Source organism: Erpetoichthys calabaricus, chromosome 14 (genome assembly GCF_900747795.2).
Source record: "Erpetoichthys calabaricus chromosome 14, fErpCal1.3, whole genome shotgun sequence".
Lineage (NCBI taxonomy): Eukaryota > Metazoa > Chordata > Cladistia > Polypteriformes > Polypteridae > Erpetoichthys > Erpetoichthys calabaricus.
In genome coordinates this window covers 1,304,573-1,320,346 of record NC_041407.2, presented here as the reverse complement: position 1 = coordinate 1,320,346, position 15,774 = coordinate 1,304,573, and the positions used below count along the sequence as shown (strand labels likewise).

Below are 15,774 nucleotides of genomic sequence, written 5' to 3'. Positions count from 1 at the left end.
TGGTGCCTGCTTTCCATCTGATGGTGTCAAGACGTGCTTCACTTTCCATGAGCCTGAAATGAATGAAGCGAGTTTGATAAGAGATGGACAGATAGTTTTACTTTAGGAATGTCTATTAGAATTTGCAAACAGCTCACAGATAAATATAAATAGAGACACTGATGTACTACCCTGTGTACCAGTTGGCAGATAGATTGATAATGTGAAGGGCACTATATAATAAATGGATAGATAGATAGATAGATAGATAGATAGATAGATAGATAGATAGATAGATAGATAGATAGATAGATAGATAGATAGATAGATAGATAACTGTATAGGACGTGTAGATATTGCCGAGGTGAGATCCCAGAACGAGCTCTTCCCTCGCTCTTCGCAGAACTCCTATTATGGTAGGAACCAGGGCGCCGCACCTCGCGGGTGTTACACTGAAATGTGTCCCCTGGGAGACGCAAAAGCGGCTGGACAGACTGTTTGCGTTTTCGCGGTTGGTATTACAAGAATTAAAAAAACAGGGAGAGAAGGAAGTAAAAAAGAAGACCAGCTGACTTTACGTTGGTTCTTATGCACTGTATATATCCTTTCTGAGGTTGTTCTCGCGCTGTGTGCGATGACAGACTTTAACTTTAAACGGTTCACGTAGGAGTGGAGGGCGCCTGGCCGACCGGCTCACTACCGCAGCCTGAAGGTGTCTTTCCTGCCGGTTAGTGAGTGGATGTTGTTTTCCGTGGCGGATGGCTGAAATGACATGTCCGTCGGAAGACAAAGAGCTGCAGGAACAGCTGAGGGAGGCGTCAGCCATTGGTAATATCGACGAGGTTCAGACCCTGGTGGAGAGGGGAGTTGATGTGAACTCGCAAAATGAGATCAACGGCTGGTGAGTGACTCAAGAGGGAGGAGAGGGGCCTCGAACTAAACCGCTCCTGAAAAATGAATGCGACGCGTTTGAATTCCGTCGACATGCCCGAGGGTTCTTCTCAGAGACTGCCTCTGCCTTTCCGCTGCTCCCGTCGTATTCCAGTGTATGTGCTGTAATGCTCACTCTGCTTGTGCTTTGCTATCTTGGTGTTACTCGAGAGTTCGGGGATGGAAGGAGAGCACGTCCTCATGGACTGGTAGGGGCTATCAGAATACCCTCATTCCCAATCGGTGATAAAGTTTTGAACGTATTTCCTCGCTTATTGCAGTTTCTGTCTTACAATTTATCGGAGTGTAGACTCACTGTGGGATTCAGCCATCTGTTAATCCTCTGAATCGGTGTATTGGGAAGTCAGCAGGGAGACCATGTCAGAAACATACCAGGAATGGAATTGCCACATCACTCCTTTAAATCATGGCAATACAGAGTTACCAGTCACAGCTACCTCTGAAGTGTGTGAAGAACATCCCACAAATAAGAGGAGGGCATGCAGACTTCACGCAGATGACACTCCAGTTAAGGAACAGGACTCTGGGCCAAGCGCTGTGAGGCGACGGCCATAAACTTCTGTACTGCCCTGCCAATCAAGATTCTTGCGCCTCTCCCATTTAACATCTTTATTGGCCATATGCTAAAGGTATTAATTGGTAGGGCTATTTGCCAGTAAATTAATAGTTATATATAAGTCTCCGGGACATTGTTGCCCTCCATTAATGGCATCTTTATTAAGTGTTGTATCCGTGAACCCAACATCATTGTGAAAGTCCATGATACCGTTCCCACAATCTTCTTTGTCCCCACTTCCGTCTGGCAGAAGGAACCGTAGCATCCAAACCAGTTCTGCCAGGTCCTGTAAAAGTGTCTACCCCTTGGCGGTCCCCAAATTTATTTAATTAAATACAGTGCATTTGTTACTACTGTTGTTTATTTAAGTAGATGTTATTACGTATGTATGTATTACTATCTATTAATTTACCATTTATTTATTGGATACTTTTACTTGTCTTGCACTTGTGTTTCTTTCTGTCACACTGCTGTCCTTTTTCGTGCCATACTGTATGCTACAGTACGGTGTATGGAGAGTATGACAATAAAGCCACTTGACTTACAGTTTTCGGGTTACTGGGCACGATTCCAGTCCTGGACATTGTCTGAACCGAGTCTGCACCTTCTCCCTTTGAGAGCATGGTTTTTCTTGAAGTACTTGAGTTTTATCCCATTCACAAAGATGTGCATTTTTGTTTAATATCGGTGTAGGCGGATGTGTGTGTATGCATTCCTGCCTTGCACCCAGTGCTGTTGGGTAGACATTTTCTTGCTGCATCCCTGTATTGCAATAAAAAGGTTCAGGAAGTTGGTGGATATCAGTGTACTGCAATATATATCACAATAGATGTAATTGGAATGTGGTGTGTGAGTAGAATGTTGACAAAGCCAAGTTTTTTTTTTTTTTTTTGTTCTTTATTTCGTCTTATACGATTTCTCGTATTAGAAATTTGTTAGTTTTCGCATACCCCTTGGGGTCAGAGCGCAGGGTCAGCCATTGTACAGCGCCCCTGGAGCAATTACAGGTTAAGGGTCTTGCTCAAGGGCCCAGCAGAGTAGGATCTCTTTTGGCAGTGACGGGGATTCGAACCGGCAACCTTCTGGATACCAGCGCAGATCCTTAGCCTCAGAGCCACCACTCCACCCCAAAAGTTGTTAAGCAGCATTAACTCCTATGGGACCAACATGTTAATTAACATTCACCGTAGGTAGCTGCTGCTTCACACAGACCAGTGTCCTGGGTTTGAAACCAGGGGCTGGTTGTTGTCCATGCAGAATTTTCCTCACACATTCCAAAGAGGTGCATGGTAGGCTGCTGGGCAGTAGTACATTTTCCCAGTAAGGTTGTGTACATGAGTGGGCCATACATTGGACTGGAGTGGAATCCTGCCTTGTGCTTGATGAAGCTGGAATGAGTTGCAGCCCCATAACACGGATTTGGATTAAGCAGGTTTAACAATATTACATTTCTAACACAATATTTCTGTAGCACAGTTTCATACACAAAAGCAGGTCAAAGTGCTTTACAATAATAGTTGTTAAAACATTACATTTACAAAAAAGAAAATGAAAAAGAGTATTTTTAAGACCATAGTCCTGAGAAAGTAACTGCCCATCTTAAAAACAAGTGCTATGGTGTGATGACGTGGGAGGAAACTCTAGCCAGCATGGATGTTGGAAAGAGTAAAATCTCTCGGGGTCCAAGGTCAAAAGATGTCTCAACTAGCTGCATAAATATATGTAATGTAGTTAAATTCAAAAGCTTTTTTATGAAAAAAATGCTGAAAATCACAAAGGGTGACATAAGAATAGATACCTGTAGACCTGTAGTTGGTGGTTTTCCAAGCTGCCTCTTGGTTGTTTTCAAAGTATACTGCACAATCATGATGTACAGTGGTGCTCAGATTAGCATTTAAATACTTGCACCCATTTCTTATTTCTAGGACCTGTTTGCATTGGGCATGCAAGCGGAATCACAGACAGATTGTGTCTTACCTGTTAAATGCAGGTGCCGACAAAGAGATTCTCACTGCAAAGGGGGAAAGAGCTGCGCAGCTAACTTCAAAACCTGATATCAGGAAACTTTTGGGAGGTAAGCCTTTTTTGTAGAAAAGGACATATTGTTTTGGTTTTTTTGTTGTTTTCATTAAGTGCCTTTCAAGTTAATTACCTGCTGTTGCATGTATTCTTGCTAGTTTTTGTGAATTTCCCCTTGGAATTAATAAAGTATCTATCTATCTAGTTTATCATTTTTCTATTACGATTTATGGAAGTAAAACACATCTCTTCAATGGCTTGTAAGAGCTTTGCCCCTAAGTGCCCGAGAGAGTCCTTTAGAAGTCAGAATGGATGACAGCTTCTAGACCTTCCTTTCACACCCATCTCGCCTTCAGCTAGCACCTCCAAGTCTGCGTGTCTGTCCACTTTTTAATGAACACAGCACAATAAACATACTTCCCCAGCACAATGTCATTGTGACAACAACATTAATTAATACTTGCTGTCCCTCTCGACCTTGAAAATAAAAGAAGACCGGGCTTGTTATTTGGGTATAGTGGAGGAATGTGGTGTGGACATTGGTATTGTGTTGGAGAAGGTAAGGATGTTCTATTGGTTAGGTGAATTCCAAAGTGGATGAAGAACAGAATTGGCAGTGCTAACTATGGGAGGTCCAGGAGCTGTTGCCACTCCTATGTTCTGGACAGGGCTGTCTGGCATTGAAAGGAAAAGGGAGTATAGACTGTGTTTAAAAATACATTTATTCTGAATTTTAGTTCAGAGTGCTTATGCTGATTTACAGGTGTAAGAAAGTAACAGAAAATAAACTGTGTAACATTTACATTCCAATTAAAATCTACACATTAATAAACTTGTGTATCCTGATGTACTAGTACCACTGCTGTGGTGCCAAATGACACTCCTGGAATATGAAACCAGAGATTGGGTGTTCTAGGATGCAATGATAAACGTTTGGCTGAGGTAATCCAAACAGTAACAGTGTCTGCTAAAGAGTTCCCTGGACCACTATGGCTGCTGTTTTTTTGTTTTATTCCAACCAGTTTCACAATTTGCATTATTGTCACTTTGAAGTAATCACACTCTTTAATGAGTTGTCTTTTTTTTTTTTTTAAGAAAATTTTGAAATATTTGTTTTTTGCCAAAACTTTAAATGCTTTTTTTTTTTTTTCCAAATTCATTTTTTCTATAACATTTTCACCTCTGATTGATTGAATCTTAAAGCTGAAGCAGGCCAATAACTTGAGTACTGTGTTCACTTGTCTTCTCATTTGCTTGAAACTTTTCTTAATGCACCGATAAGTGAAATATTCACTCCTCTTTAGCATTCAGTGTTGTTTGCACCTGTGTCTATACTGCTCATTGCTAACCATCGGCATTTGGATACAATTAAGGCAGCAAACTGTACAACAAAGGGAACATTAGAAGAAAACAGCCACAGAAACACAAGTATTTAAAGATACAGCAAATAATGCAAATATTAATGGATTTCAAAAACTATTTGTAGGACAGTTGTCTACGCAGTAAGATGAAGAAAAGTAAGAATGATGCACTAATTGTACAATTAGTTGGAATAAAAGCCTAGAGCCAAGGGTGTCCCCCAGGACTAAATCTGAAAATCGCCATCCCAGGCATGTATTTGGTGGTATGAGAAAAGTATCAAGTGCAAAAAGTGCAGCAACAAATGTGCTCTGCTGGTAAATTCCCATTTGACTCTGGCACTTAAGAGTCCAACATCTTTAAATAAACAGGACTAGAACTCCATCTTGGCAGCTATCATTTTCTAGTGGTGAACACATTAATAACAACACACCGAAACACCAACAGTAAAAGTAAATTTCTGAAGTAAGTGTGAATTTCCCCTTGGGGATTAATTATCTGTCTATCCATCTATCTATCTAGTCCTGCCTACTATACAAAATTCTATCAGTCTATCTAAATGTAACTGCATTTAAACTTTGCAGGGAATGAAACACAATTTAAGCCACACAGCACAAGCTAAACGTGCAAAGGAAGCTATAAAGTGCTAGTGCAGCTCCAGGCTGTCACCGTTAAGTGTACATCAGTGCTGGGCCCCTCGACTGTTTTGTTTTAATTCTTTTTCAGCAGACCCTGACTTCTCCTGTCTGCTGCACAGTAAGTTAACATTTGTTAGCAGTGGTTAAGTCACTGCAAAATTAAATATCTTAACATAGACATGCGTTTCTGAGATGGGCACTTATTTACTGAAAGAGTTTGTTTGGCTTGAGGTGCCAAGTTACACTTTTGTTTACTTTGGTTTGATGTGGAAACTGTGTCCATTGTAGTAGGGCTACATTCATGAAGGATGTATCACAGCGTCCCTTAAAAAGTAACACCAACATTTCAGAGCTGCTGTTAATTAAATAAAATAAAAAAGGTTTCTGGATATACTTTGATGTGCTTTGCATTTAGAAGCATTACTCATACTGTATGTGGATCTCAAATCGGCTGTATTACGCAACCGTGGCAACAATGTATTGAGCAAGCTTCACTAAGCCTTTAGCAGCTACAAGATCACGTGTGTGAAAACATTTGTCCATATGTTCAACACAATTTGCTTTTTTCAGTTGCTTAATGCAAATGTGGAGAACATCTTGCTTCTCCCTGAAGCACAATTTGGTTTAGCCAGGGAGCATTAAACACAGCTCAGATAGTTCAGCTCCTTTGCTTCTCAGTGTCAATTCAGTAACAGCCTGCTCCAATTCTCTGACTTCCTAGCTTTTCTGCTGCACAATACTGTTTGCTTTTGATTGTCATTTCTCCATCTGCCTGTTCTGTTTTCTCAGTGTGCTTTTTTAATATCTGGTGAATACAATTAACACCATTATGATTGGATTTTTAACACATATACAGGATGTTTTATTTTTAATATTGTAATAGTTTTTGTTCATATTCAAAACAATAACATTTTTACAGGAGTTTTATCACACATTATATGTAGTTTTTCATTCAGCCAATTCTTTCCCACATGAGAGTGAAGGAGTCCCAGAGTGCCATGGGGTCCCCTCATTTGCTAGCACCCTCATATACTATTATGACACGGGTGTGTGCATCATGTGTTACTTTACTAAGAGATTGACATCTTAATTAAAGAAAGAAACCTATCCTCTAACAGGACAGATCTGATAAAACCCTTAAGTCATTAATCAGGCAGGAGAAAAGCTTGTCCATCTGCTTCCTTTATTACACCTATGGCACCATGCTGAGGAGGGAGCATCTCTCACAGCAGTCTGTTACAGCATGATGAGAAATAAAGCATATGGGTTAATTTTATAAACAGCTGAATTTACATACGATGTCAATCAATGCATACATTTACTCTTGATTGGTTCATTTGTTTCTACCCAAATGATCTATATAAAATAATAGTCCATTTTATTATTTTTCTTATTATTCTTAATACCATTTGGATTGAGCCACCACCTTTGAAATTTCTGTGTATATAACAACTGTCCAGTGCTGCTAAATACAAGTCATCTGATCTCTTAGTCATCTTTTTGTGTATTACATTTTTGTCTCTGTCATTCACTTTATCTCGTTTCTTGATATGCCTGAACCGTTATATGACACGTATTAACCTTTTATGCTATTTCTTTAAGATGAATTTATGTTGCCATAAAATTGTTTTTCCACACTAATAATTATTGATAACTGAAGAATCAAAACAATAATGTCTCCTTTAAAAGTATAGTTTGAAAGATGTCATATACTAAGACTGGAGTCTCATTTGGAGTTGGTCTTCTTTACGCTTTCCAAAGTCTGATTGCCAGAAGTGTTTTTCCAACAACTCCTCAATCCTGCATATGCAGTACGCATATAAATACAGTGCTATTTTAATTATGATATATAAGCCTCTCATGAAATAAGATTTTGCTACTGAAAAGGTTGTTTTAATTAGTGGAATGTTTTAAATAAAAATACTGTAAATGAATTACAAAAGTAGTAAAGCAAAACATATAATGCATGGAGAAACAGTTGGGAACATGGAGTCAAAAACAGTAGGTGGTAAAAGGTGGGTGGAATGAAACCAAGAGAGAAGCCTAAAGGAGTTGGATAAGTGGTGTCCAATGACCTGAGAAAAATGTGTGTCACATCAACAGAATTATGTGTTTAATGTGGAATAAGGCAAACTGGGCGTAACAGTAAAAGCAACTTTATATACTATACTATCCTGTGAGGTATTTTTAAATGCTGCCATTATCTAACCATAATGTTTGCTGTTTGCATTTCAGAAACTGAAGTCTGTATAAGCCCTGTAGATAAGTGTGTAGCTCATTGAAATGGTCATCCGACGACTACTTAGATTTTTATCTGGCATAGCCTGGGACAGAGGAAGGGGGCTGAAAAATTGGTTAAAGCAAAACTGTCAGCCTTTCACTTGTTTTATAAAGTCAGTCAGGGTTAGTACCACATTGCAGTATAAACTTGTTTTTTTGTGGTTTCGATCTATTTTCAGTCACCTAATAGAAACTTGTATTATGTTTCCCACTACTTCTTTACAAACAGTTCTAAGGATTACATAGAGCTTTGGCAGATTTGCTTGTATTAACATTTTCTTGCTGTACAAGTCACTTTGGCAATGCAGGTTGTAGCACAACTTCAGAATGGCCAAGTCAGAATAATAACAAATAAAAGGTGTGCACTTTTCTCTGTCTAATGTAGCTTTGTAATTAATTACAATATCTTTTACATTTGTGTAGTGGAAGAAAATGAAATAATTGAAGCAAAAGAAGCTGAGCTGCCTATAACAGCAAACTACCTTACACATCCGCAGTTCCCATATGCAGTAAGTGGTAAGAGTGCACCGGCATCAAGCGCCCAAGGCAGATGTTACACTGAGAGCAATGGGGCACTTGAAGCTGTCCACGATGAAGGCACTACAATTTTTCCAGCAATTAAAGAAGCAAATGTGCACAACAACACAGTTTCACACAATGGAGAATCTCACGTGCATGCAGCTGAACACAATGGCGCCCCTCCTCAAAGTGCAGTGACTGCAGTAGCTCCAGAAGCTGTTCTCCCAAGCCATGGGGAATACCGAACACAGAATGGACTGGTTTGCACACCGCTACTTTCACCAAGTGCAAGTGGAGGCCCACCTGTCCCACCCACACGACAACAGTCAATACCTCAGCAGCTGCACAGTGCCCAGGTGGGAGCCATGCCAGCTTTTCAGCCATTTTTTTTCACGGGTGCTTTTCCCATGAATATGCAAGGTAAATCTAACTTTTAGCTGAAGAGCTTTTGGAAGTGTTATTTTCTTTTGTTGTCTTTTTTCTGTGTAGACAGGCTGTTAAGGTGTTTCTAATTTATTTGTAGATAGGCTGTTAAGGTGTTTCTAATTTATTTGAGTTTTATGATATGCTCAACTTTTTTCATTGTTTTACCTCTTCTGTTATTACTTACTGTAATTTGTTTTACCTTTTGCAATCTAATCATTTATGAGTAGTTAGTTACCTTTATATGTTAGTTGTTTGTTAACAGCCTTTCCTTTTAAATAGCAGGGGAACCAGTGCTGCTCAGGGTGGAGTAAAGTGCAGAAACTGAATAAATTCCCTAAGGGGGAAATTTTGGCTCCAAACTAAAATTACACTGACTAAACCCACCGTGGGGAGCAACTTGGCATATTTGTGCAAGTCCCAAAATGTCTCAAAGGGGAACTTCTATAATAAAGCATAGGTGCAGTCACTGAATAATGTTCCCAGAGGGGAAAATTTTCACAAAGAAATGCAGCCTGTGGTCTTTCCCTGCACAAATGAGGAATCCGTGCAAACTTTGGGAGAGATCGGTTTAGTGGTATGGGTTACCAGATAAACACGCATCCAGCTTTATATGTTAGTCTCTGTTGATTTTTAAGAGTTGAGCCAAGTTGCACAAGACCTTCAGTCATTTAGGTGTGCTGCCATTAGGGACACCACCTGGGTTCCTAATTATGGACCTCTTGAGTTTTGATCTTGCATTTTCAAATTAAGAAGTGGCTACTAAGATGAAAGGGAATTTATTTGATTTCCATAACTGCATAATGGTATAGAGGGCCATGGATATGGCAGAGCTTACATTGATAGATGGAATTGCAGCTTTTCCTCATTTGTTTTCCTCCAAATATTTCAGAACTGGTGCTGAAAGTTCGAATCCAAAACCCGGCTCTGAAGGAGAATGACTTTATTGAAGTTGAACTAGATCGGCAAGAGCTTACTTACAGATCTTTGCTCAGGGTGTGCTGTCGAGAACTTCAAGTCAGCACCGATCACGTGCAGAAGATAAGAAAGCTACCAAACACCATATTAAGAAAAGTAAGGTGATTTAAAGATGGTTTACTAAAAAACATGCTTTAATTTCTAATAGGGTATGTTTTCTAAACAAATGTTATGTTTTATAAAGTCCAATCACTTTAAAGTTTCATTTTTTTTGGTCTTCACTAAACTGAAAGACTTCATTATAGAAGGCAGCTTTTATTATATCTTGTTTAAAGCTGCCCATAAAACAGGTGCAGATCTCTTCTGCATATTACCAGAAATAAAGAAACACGAGTGCCATACAGTTATTTCTGTGTGAAGTATTTTGTCAAATTCTATTCTATATTGTTGTAGAAATTCAGGAATTTGTAGACTCCCTATTAATGTACTGTAGCCCAGTGGAAAGTGAACAGGTATAGCACTTTGCAGTCATCATTAAAGAAAGATGTTGCTGCATACCATATATTGAGCGAGCACAGCGTTTTGGCTGACAGAATTTATATTTACTTGTGGTGTCACAGTAGGTATGTGGTTTTTGATATAATGCTCCCTTTTACTAAGCACCCAATACAATATCAATATGGACATTTAGATTTAATAGTAGTAATATTAAACAAGCCGTGAAAAGGACAGCAAGATTTTCTTCCAGCACAAGTTTTATGATTCTGTCAAGTTTATGTGATATTTCTGGATGGATGTAATACCTTGCACCTTCTCTAGTGTTCCTGAATAGCATGATTTGCCGAAATTGTTTTCTTATTTCAAAGCACTTAAAATCAAAATGATTTTTTATGACATTTGTTATAAACAAAAAAAGAAAATGCCATTAGTATAACTATTAATTTCCTGTGTTGTGGAATTTGTAAGTTTACACAGGAGAAAGGCAAGAGACAAATGAGGTATTTGCTCCTGTCCTATCGGTCTGTGGTAACCAGACTTTGCACATTATGCTAGCAAACAGAGCCAAGAACATGAGCAAAGTTTTCAGTTTTCAAGTTTATTTACAAACCAAGGAACAAAATTTGAATCACGCAGTGCAATATGGTAGTATGTATAACACATGGGAGGAGAGAAGGGCAGCAGAGGGGAAAGGTAAAAACAGATGGCCTGTAAAATGAAACCACTTTCACAAGAGTCTCCTGTGCCCTCTTATGTTACTCTTCCAGCCGTTTACACCCTAGGATTTGTGTGATCCAGATCCAAAAGGCCATATGCAAGGCTTAATAGATGCAAGACTGAGACAGATATTCCTGGCCCACTGTTTAGTGCTTACTTACAAGAATTCACTTTATCCATTAATCAAGCAAAGTGTTTTCAAGCTGCAATAGTATAGAAGCATACTAGTTGCACACAAGTGAGCCACCCTCTTTGGTAACCTATGGGTTAACTTTACATAGGTCATATTTATTTTAGAGTGATGGCAAATTAAAAAAAGGATGACAGAAAGGATAAAAGTTAGTAACAGTATAAGTTATCTGCAGGCACTCCTATGTGCTCCAGCAAATCTAATCAGCCATAAAGCATTTATATAGTGGTGTGTTCAGACAGTTGGTTTCTATTGGTGGGAACAGGCAAATATCTCAAGGTGTATTATTACGTATGTATGCTTAACTGTAAAATATACAAACTCAGTCCTTTGCAGAGAGTTTAACATTTCTTGTGTAATTTTCTCTTTCAAGGACAAAGATGTTGCAAGACTGCAAGACTTCCAGGAACTTGAACTGGTTTTAGATAAAAGTGAAAATCTTTCTTTACTGGCCAATGCTGGACAAGCCACTTTAACGGAGAAGCCTTGCTACAACATGAAGGCTTCAAAGCTCACGTACTAAATTTTTATTCAGAGTGATTTAGATACTTTCTTGATTTTTGTGAAATTCTCTTTTATTCTTTATAACACTAATTTACTGTTTTATATACTGCATAATATAATTTTTCAGATTATTATTCTGTGTTTTCTTTTTAATAAGATGGCAAAGGAGTGATTTATCCATTAGAAACTGTGATGTACACCTTTTTTTCTTTAAGAAGGCCCTTTCAACTAACCTTTTTGGAATTTAATTGCATATGAGCTGTTTCTTACTCTTTATCTATTAAGTAGTTAATGGTCAAGGCGTTCTCATATTTTTGCAGACTGAATACATTTTTTTGTGCAGTTTTTCTCAAGTTTGGTCCTGCCTGCATCAAGCCAGTGGATAGTTCTTGTCCCTTCTTGCAGCACTTTTTTTTTTTTTGATAGGTCTTAGGTTGAAAAGTAGGACCCATGTTATGTTTTGCACATTTTTAAGTTGGTGTTCATCTATACTGTTTGAGACATTTTCTTTTTTGTGTAAAAATGCAGCCTATCCCAGCCTGATATGCACTACGTTAGTGGACGTACAGGGTCTTGCTTTGAGCAGTACATGCTGTGCACACTGAAAAGCAAAACTGAACAATTTTTTTCAAATCCATTGACAATTTAGATTTTATCAGCTTTCCAAGTAAACTTCATTGCTTTCCTATTTAGTTGAATCGAGCATTTATCTCCCCATGTCTAATTTCCTACTTGAATTTTCTGTTTAATTTTAAATTGACTAACAAAAACATGTACTGCCCAATCACACTTCGCAATTTGCCATCAAAGTCAATTTTCCTTTTCTTAGTTGGCTAACTGTTTGGTTAGCATTTGTTATCACTTGCAAAAAGACGTTTAATCTTATTTTCAGAGGTATATGATTGGTATTTTTAACTTTGTATTTGGGTTAACATATTTTACAATTACTAGGATTAAGGATGGAACAGTGACTATTAAAAAGCACAATTATTTTAAATAAGTTGATCTACTAAATCACTAGACAAAGCTAGTGATCATTATTAACCAGTCACTCAGGTTTAATATTTGCCTTGTTATGTTAAAGCATTAGATTATAACTAACCTAAATTACATGTTTCTATATACACAAACCCTTTTGTGACTGTAAAATAAAGGCAGCTTACCTCATGAAAAGTACTATCAATTTAAAGAATTTTATATTTAATCTTACTGTAATATAGTAATTCATTAGTTCTTTTATAACCTGTTGGTGTAACTTTATGTTAATGGCTAATAGTAGTATGACTGTTATTTTAGAAAGGATAATATAGGTGCTGTTGTTTTATGGTTTGTATAGCCTGTAATTTGGTATTTTAGTCTGTTCACATACCTCTGTACTGGCAGAGGAGACCTAAATGTCATGTTAACTTTGTCCCCGTCTCTGTTGAAGCTGCTTTTTTCCTCCACTATATGACTTCAGTTTTGCTTAGGAATCTGTTGCCGGATTCTTTCCCAGAATAAGGAGTCACTGTCATGTAGCACTTTTTTCAAAGGCAAAAATTCAAAACAATAGAGTATTGAAATTATTAGACAGCCTATGGACAAATGTTTTGTTTACCTTCAGTACAAAGTATAACCGTGCATTTCTCCATATTAGTGGTTCAATATATGCACAATTGCACTGCATGTTATTTTTAGACTTGTTACTACCTTCATCACAACAGTAGTTTAAAACAACCTTTTCTATCATGCATTTTTTTTTGGTCAGGTTTATGTCTGTAGCTGAAAGTTCTTTTAAACATTTGAAGGAGGGCCAGTAAGTGATGAGTGCTGCATATAAATTATAATAGACTATCACGTTTCCTACATTTCCTTCCCACATTACATTTGTGCAGAAGATATCGAATGGTTTGACTCCTATGTACAGTACATCTTCATGTGGTATTTTATAAGCTGTTCTTATAAACAGGTGGACATCTCTGAGAAGCTAATAATTATTACAGCACATTCAGTTCAGACATGCACAATGTTGTACACATTAACAAAAATAGTTAAAACTTATAGCAAAAGTAAATTCGTATATGAAAACAAATATTGTAATGCTGTTATTGACTTGACTTCCCAAACTGTAGTTTTAAACGTGGGGTTGATGAATCTAGATAATTATTACTAAAGTGTGCAGTCCTAATCTTCCTTATTACTCTGCATTTATGATGTACCCCTTAACATATGTAAAAATAGGGAGTTTATATAGGGTTAGTGTTTAACAAGTTACAATTTATGAACAACTGCAACAATATGAGACCTGCCCAATCAGATAAATAAGTGTTACACAGTTTTTGAAGGTTCGTGTCTTTGCAGCTGCTACTAACCTGTTGTATGTGTTTATTTTATTTTAAGGTGCGGTTGCCAGTCTTTCAAAGGAAAACAAACTAGTCTTCTCTTCCCTAGAAATACTGAATTTCCTTTTTTAACTTAAACCAAAATGTCACTTCCAAAGTTAAACTAAATTAAACTCATTTTTGTGCTATTTTTAATTGATATATCACCAGTTACTAATCTTTGAGTAAAAAGTAATAAAATATCAAGGAAATAATTGCAGATGAAAAAAGAAAATCAGGGATATTTCAGTTGCCCAAAGTTTCAACATACAGAGCCTAGAAAACCAGTGCCGCTAAACAGGCCAGAATCTCATGGCGTTACTTCTCCATTAGTGTTGTATTCATACTCTTTAGGTTGATTTCATCTATTTATGTAATATTTAAATGCATGGAACTACTGATTGCAGCAGCTCATTGAAGTTGCTGCGTATGTAATGCCTACAACCTGCATGTCATAGTTTTGGTTTAATGTGTATAGGCTTGAGGCTAGTACTTTCATATTTAATATAGACATTCACCTCCCAAAGTAAGCGATTGTGTGTTTTATCATGGTGTTAAAAAATAACAGTGTTTGTTCATTATGCCAAATTCATTTTTCTGTTTTCCTTGGAATATTGTATAACATAGCCTATTAGTTACATTTAATGATTGTTTCAAGTTACATCTGAAATATTAAATAACAGAATATTTACATATTCTAAATGATAATCATTCTTCCTAAAATATACTATATACTAAAAAAAAAAAAAAATGGCAAAAATTATCAATGGAGGAAGTGAGTTAGTCAGACTACAAAAATCTATTTCGTAAACAGTTCTCTTGGATAAAATTTGCAGTTATCCTTGAATTTAAATAACTATTCCAATAAAACTCTATTCTACTTGTTGTTTATGATTTAGCTTACATTGTATTTGAATTGTTCTTAGAAAGCAGCTGCTTCTGTCAGTTAATCTTTAGGTAAGGTTGTGGGATTTACAGAAAGCACCATCATAAGGCACAGGAATACAGTACAACACAAAACAGAGGTTTCATTTATTATTGTTTGTGATAAGAAGGCAAAATATAATGCATGTTAACTTTTCCCAAATGAAGCCACCTCTAACTGTAAGCTCTAATCAATGTTAAGGCGTATTACATGCTCTGGTGTGCTGAAATGCATGAAAGCACTACACTAGGTTATTGAGAAGACAAAGTGCACACTAGACGATACTTGAACCTGTAGACTGAGCATAGATGTTGAAAACCAGACAACTGTTAAAGGCCGACAGTCACTTCTGACTAAAGTATAAGTTGGAGTGAATATCTGCTAATGCAGTGTTTGCATTTCTAGAGAACCACACTTCAAAATGTTAAGTATTGCAGATCAAACAAAATATGGAAATACTATTTTGTGGGATTTTTTTTTTGTTTTTGCTTCTTATGGTCCTTAAAGATTTGTTCAATTACAAAGAGAATCTCACCTTTCACAGGTTGTAGATGACATGTAATTGATCTTTGTTTTACAAACAGCCATTACAGCTACACTGCTAATAGTTTTGGCTTCTGAGGGCATATCTCCAAATTTGTCAGATGGCACACTCTACATTAGTTGATGAGAGCAGTGCATCCATTTACAAAATTATATTAGTAAAAATAAACCACAAAACTAATTACAAACAAAAACAAATCATTGTAATACATACATGTCAGAGTATTTTTTAAATTATATTCTTCAAGCTGACATCAATATGGACTTACAGTGTCTGTTAATGTGTCCAATATCAATACTCTGTTTTTTTAGTCTGTTTTACACTGATACATATTTTTATATTCCTGTACTCCCTCCTTCACCTTCTGAAAAGCTATGCAGCGGTACTACCCACC

The 15,774-nt window shown here is 37.2% G+C and overlaps 1 protein-coding gene across 1 annotated transcript; it reads left to right on the top strand.

The window, feature by feature from the left end:
- The first annotated feature begins 436 nt into the window (after positions 1 to 436).
- ankrd40 (ankyrin repeat domain 40) lies at positions 437 to 14,146 on the top strand. The gene is made up of 5 exons (XM_028819311.2): positions 437 to 880; positions 3,412 to 3,560; positions 8,206 to 8,721; positions 9,617 to 9,798; positions 11,421 to 14,146. Exons 1-5 carry the CDS (start codon positions 738 to 740, stop codon positions 11,568 to 11,570), a joined length of 1,140 nt encoding a protein of 379 aa, XP_028675144.1. The 5' UTR covers positions 437 to 737; the 3' UTR covers positions 11,571 to 14,146.
- Positions 14,147 to 15,774: the final 1,628 nt, after the last annotated feature.

Coding starts and splice junctions, on each gene's coding strand:
- ankrd40 (XM_028819311.2), top strand. CDS start 738: ATGGCTGAAATGACATGTCCGTCGGAAGACAAAGAGCTGCAGGAACAG. Junction 881..3,411: donor CAAAATGAGATCAACGGCTG/GTGAGTGACTCA, acceptor TCTTATTTCTAG/GACCTGTTTGCATTGGGCAT. Junction 9,799..11,420: donor CAAACACCATATTAAGAAAA/GTAAGGTGATTT, acceptor TTCTCTTTCAAG/GACAAAGATGTTGCAAGACT.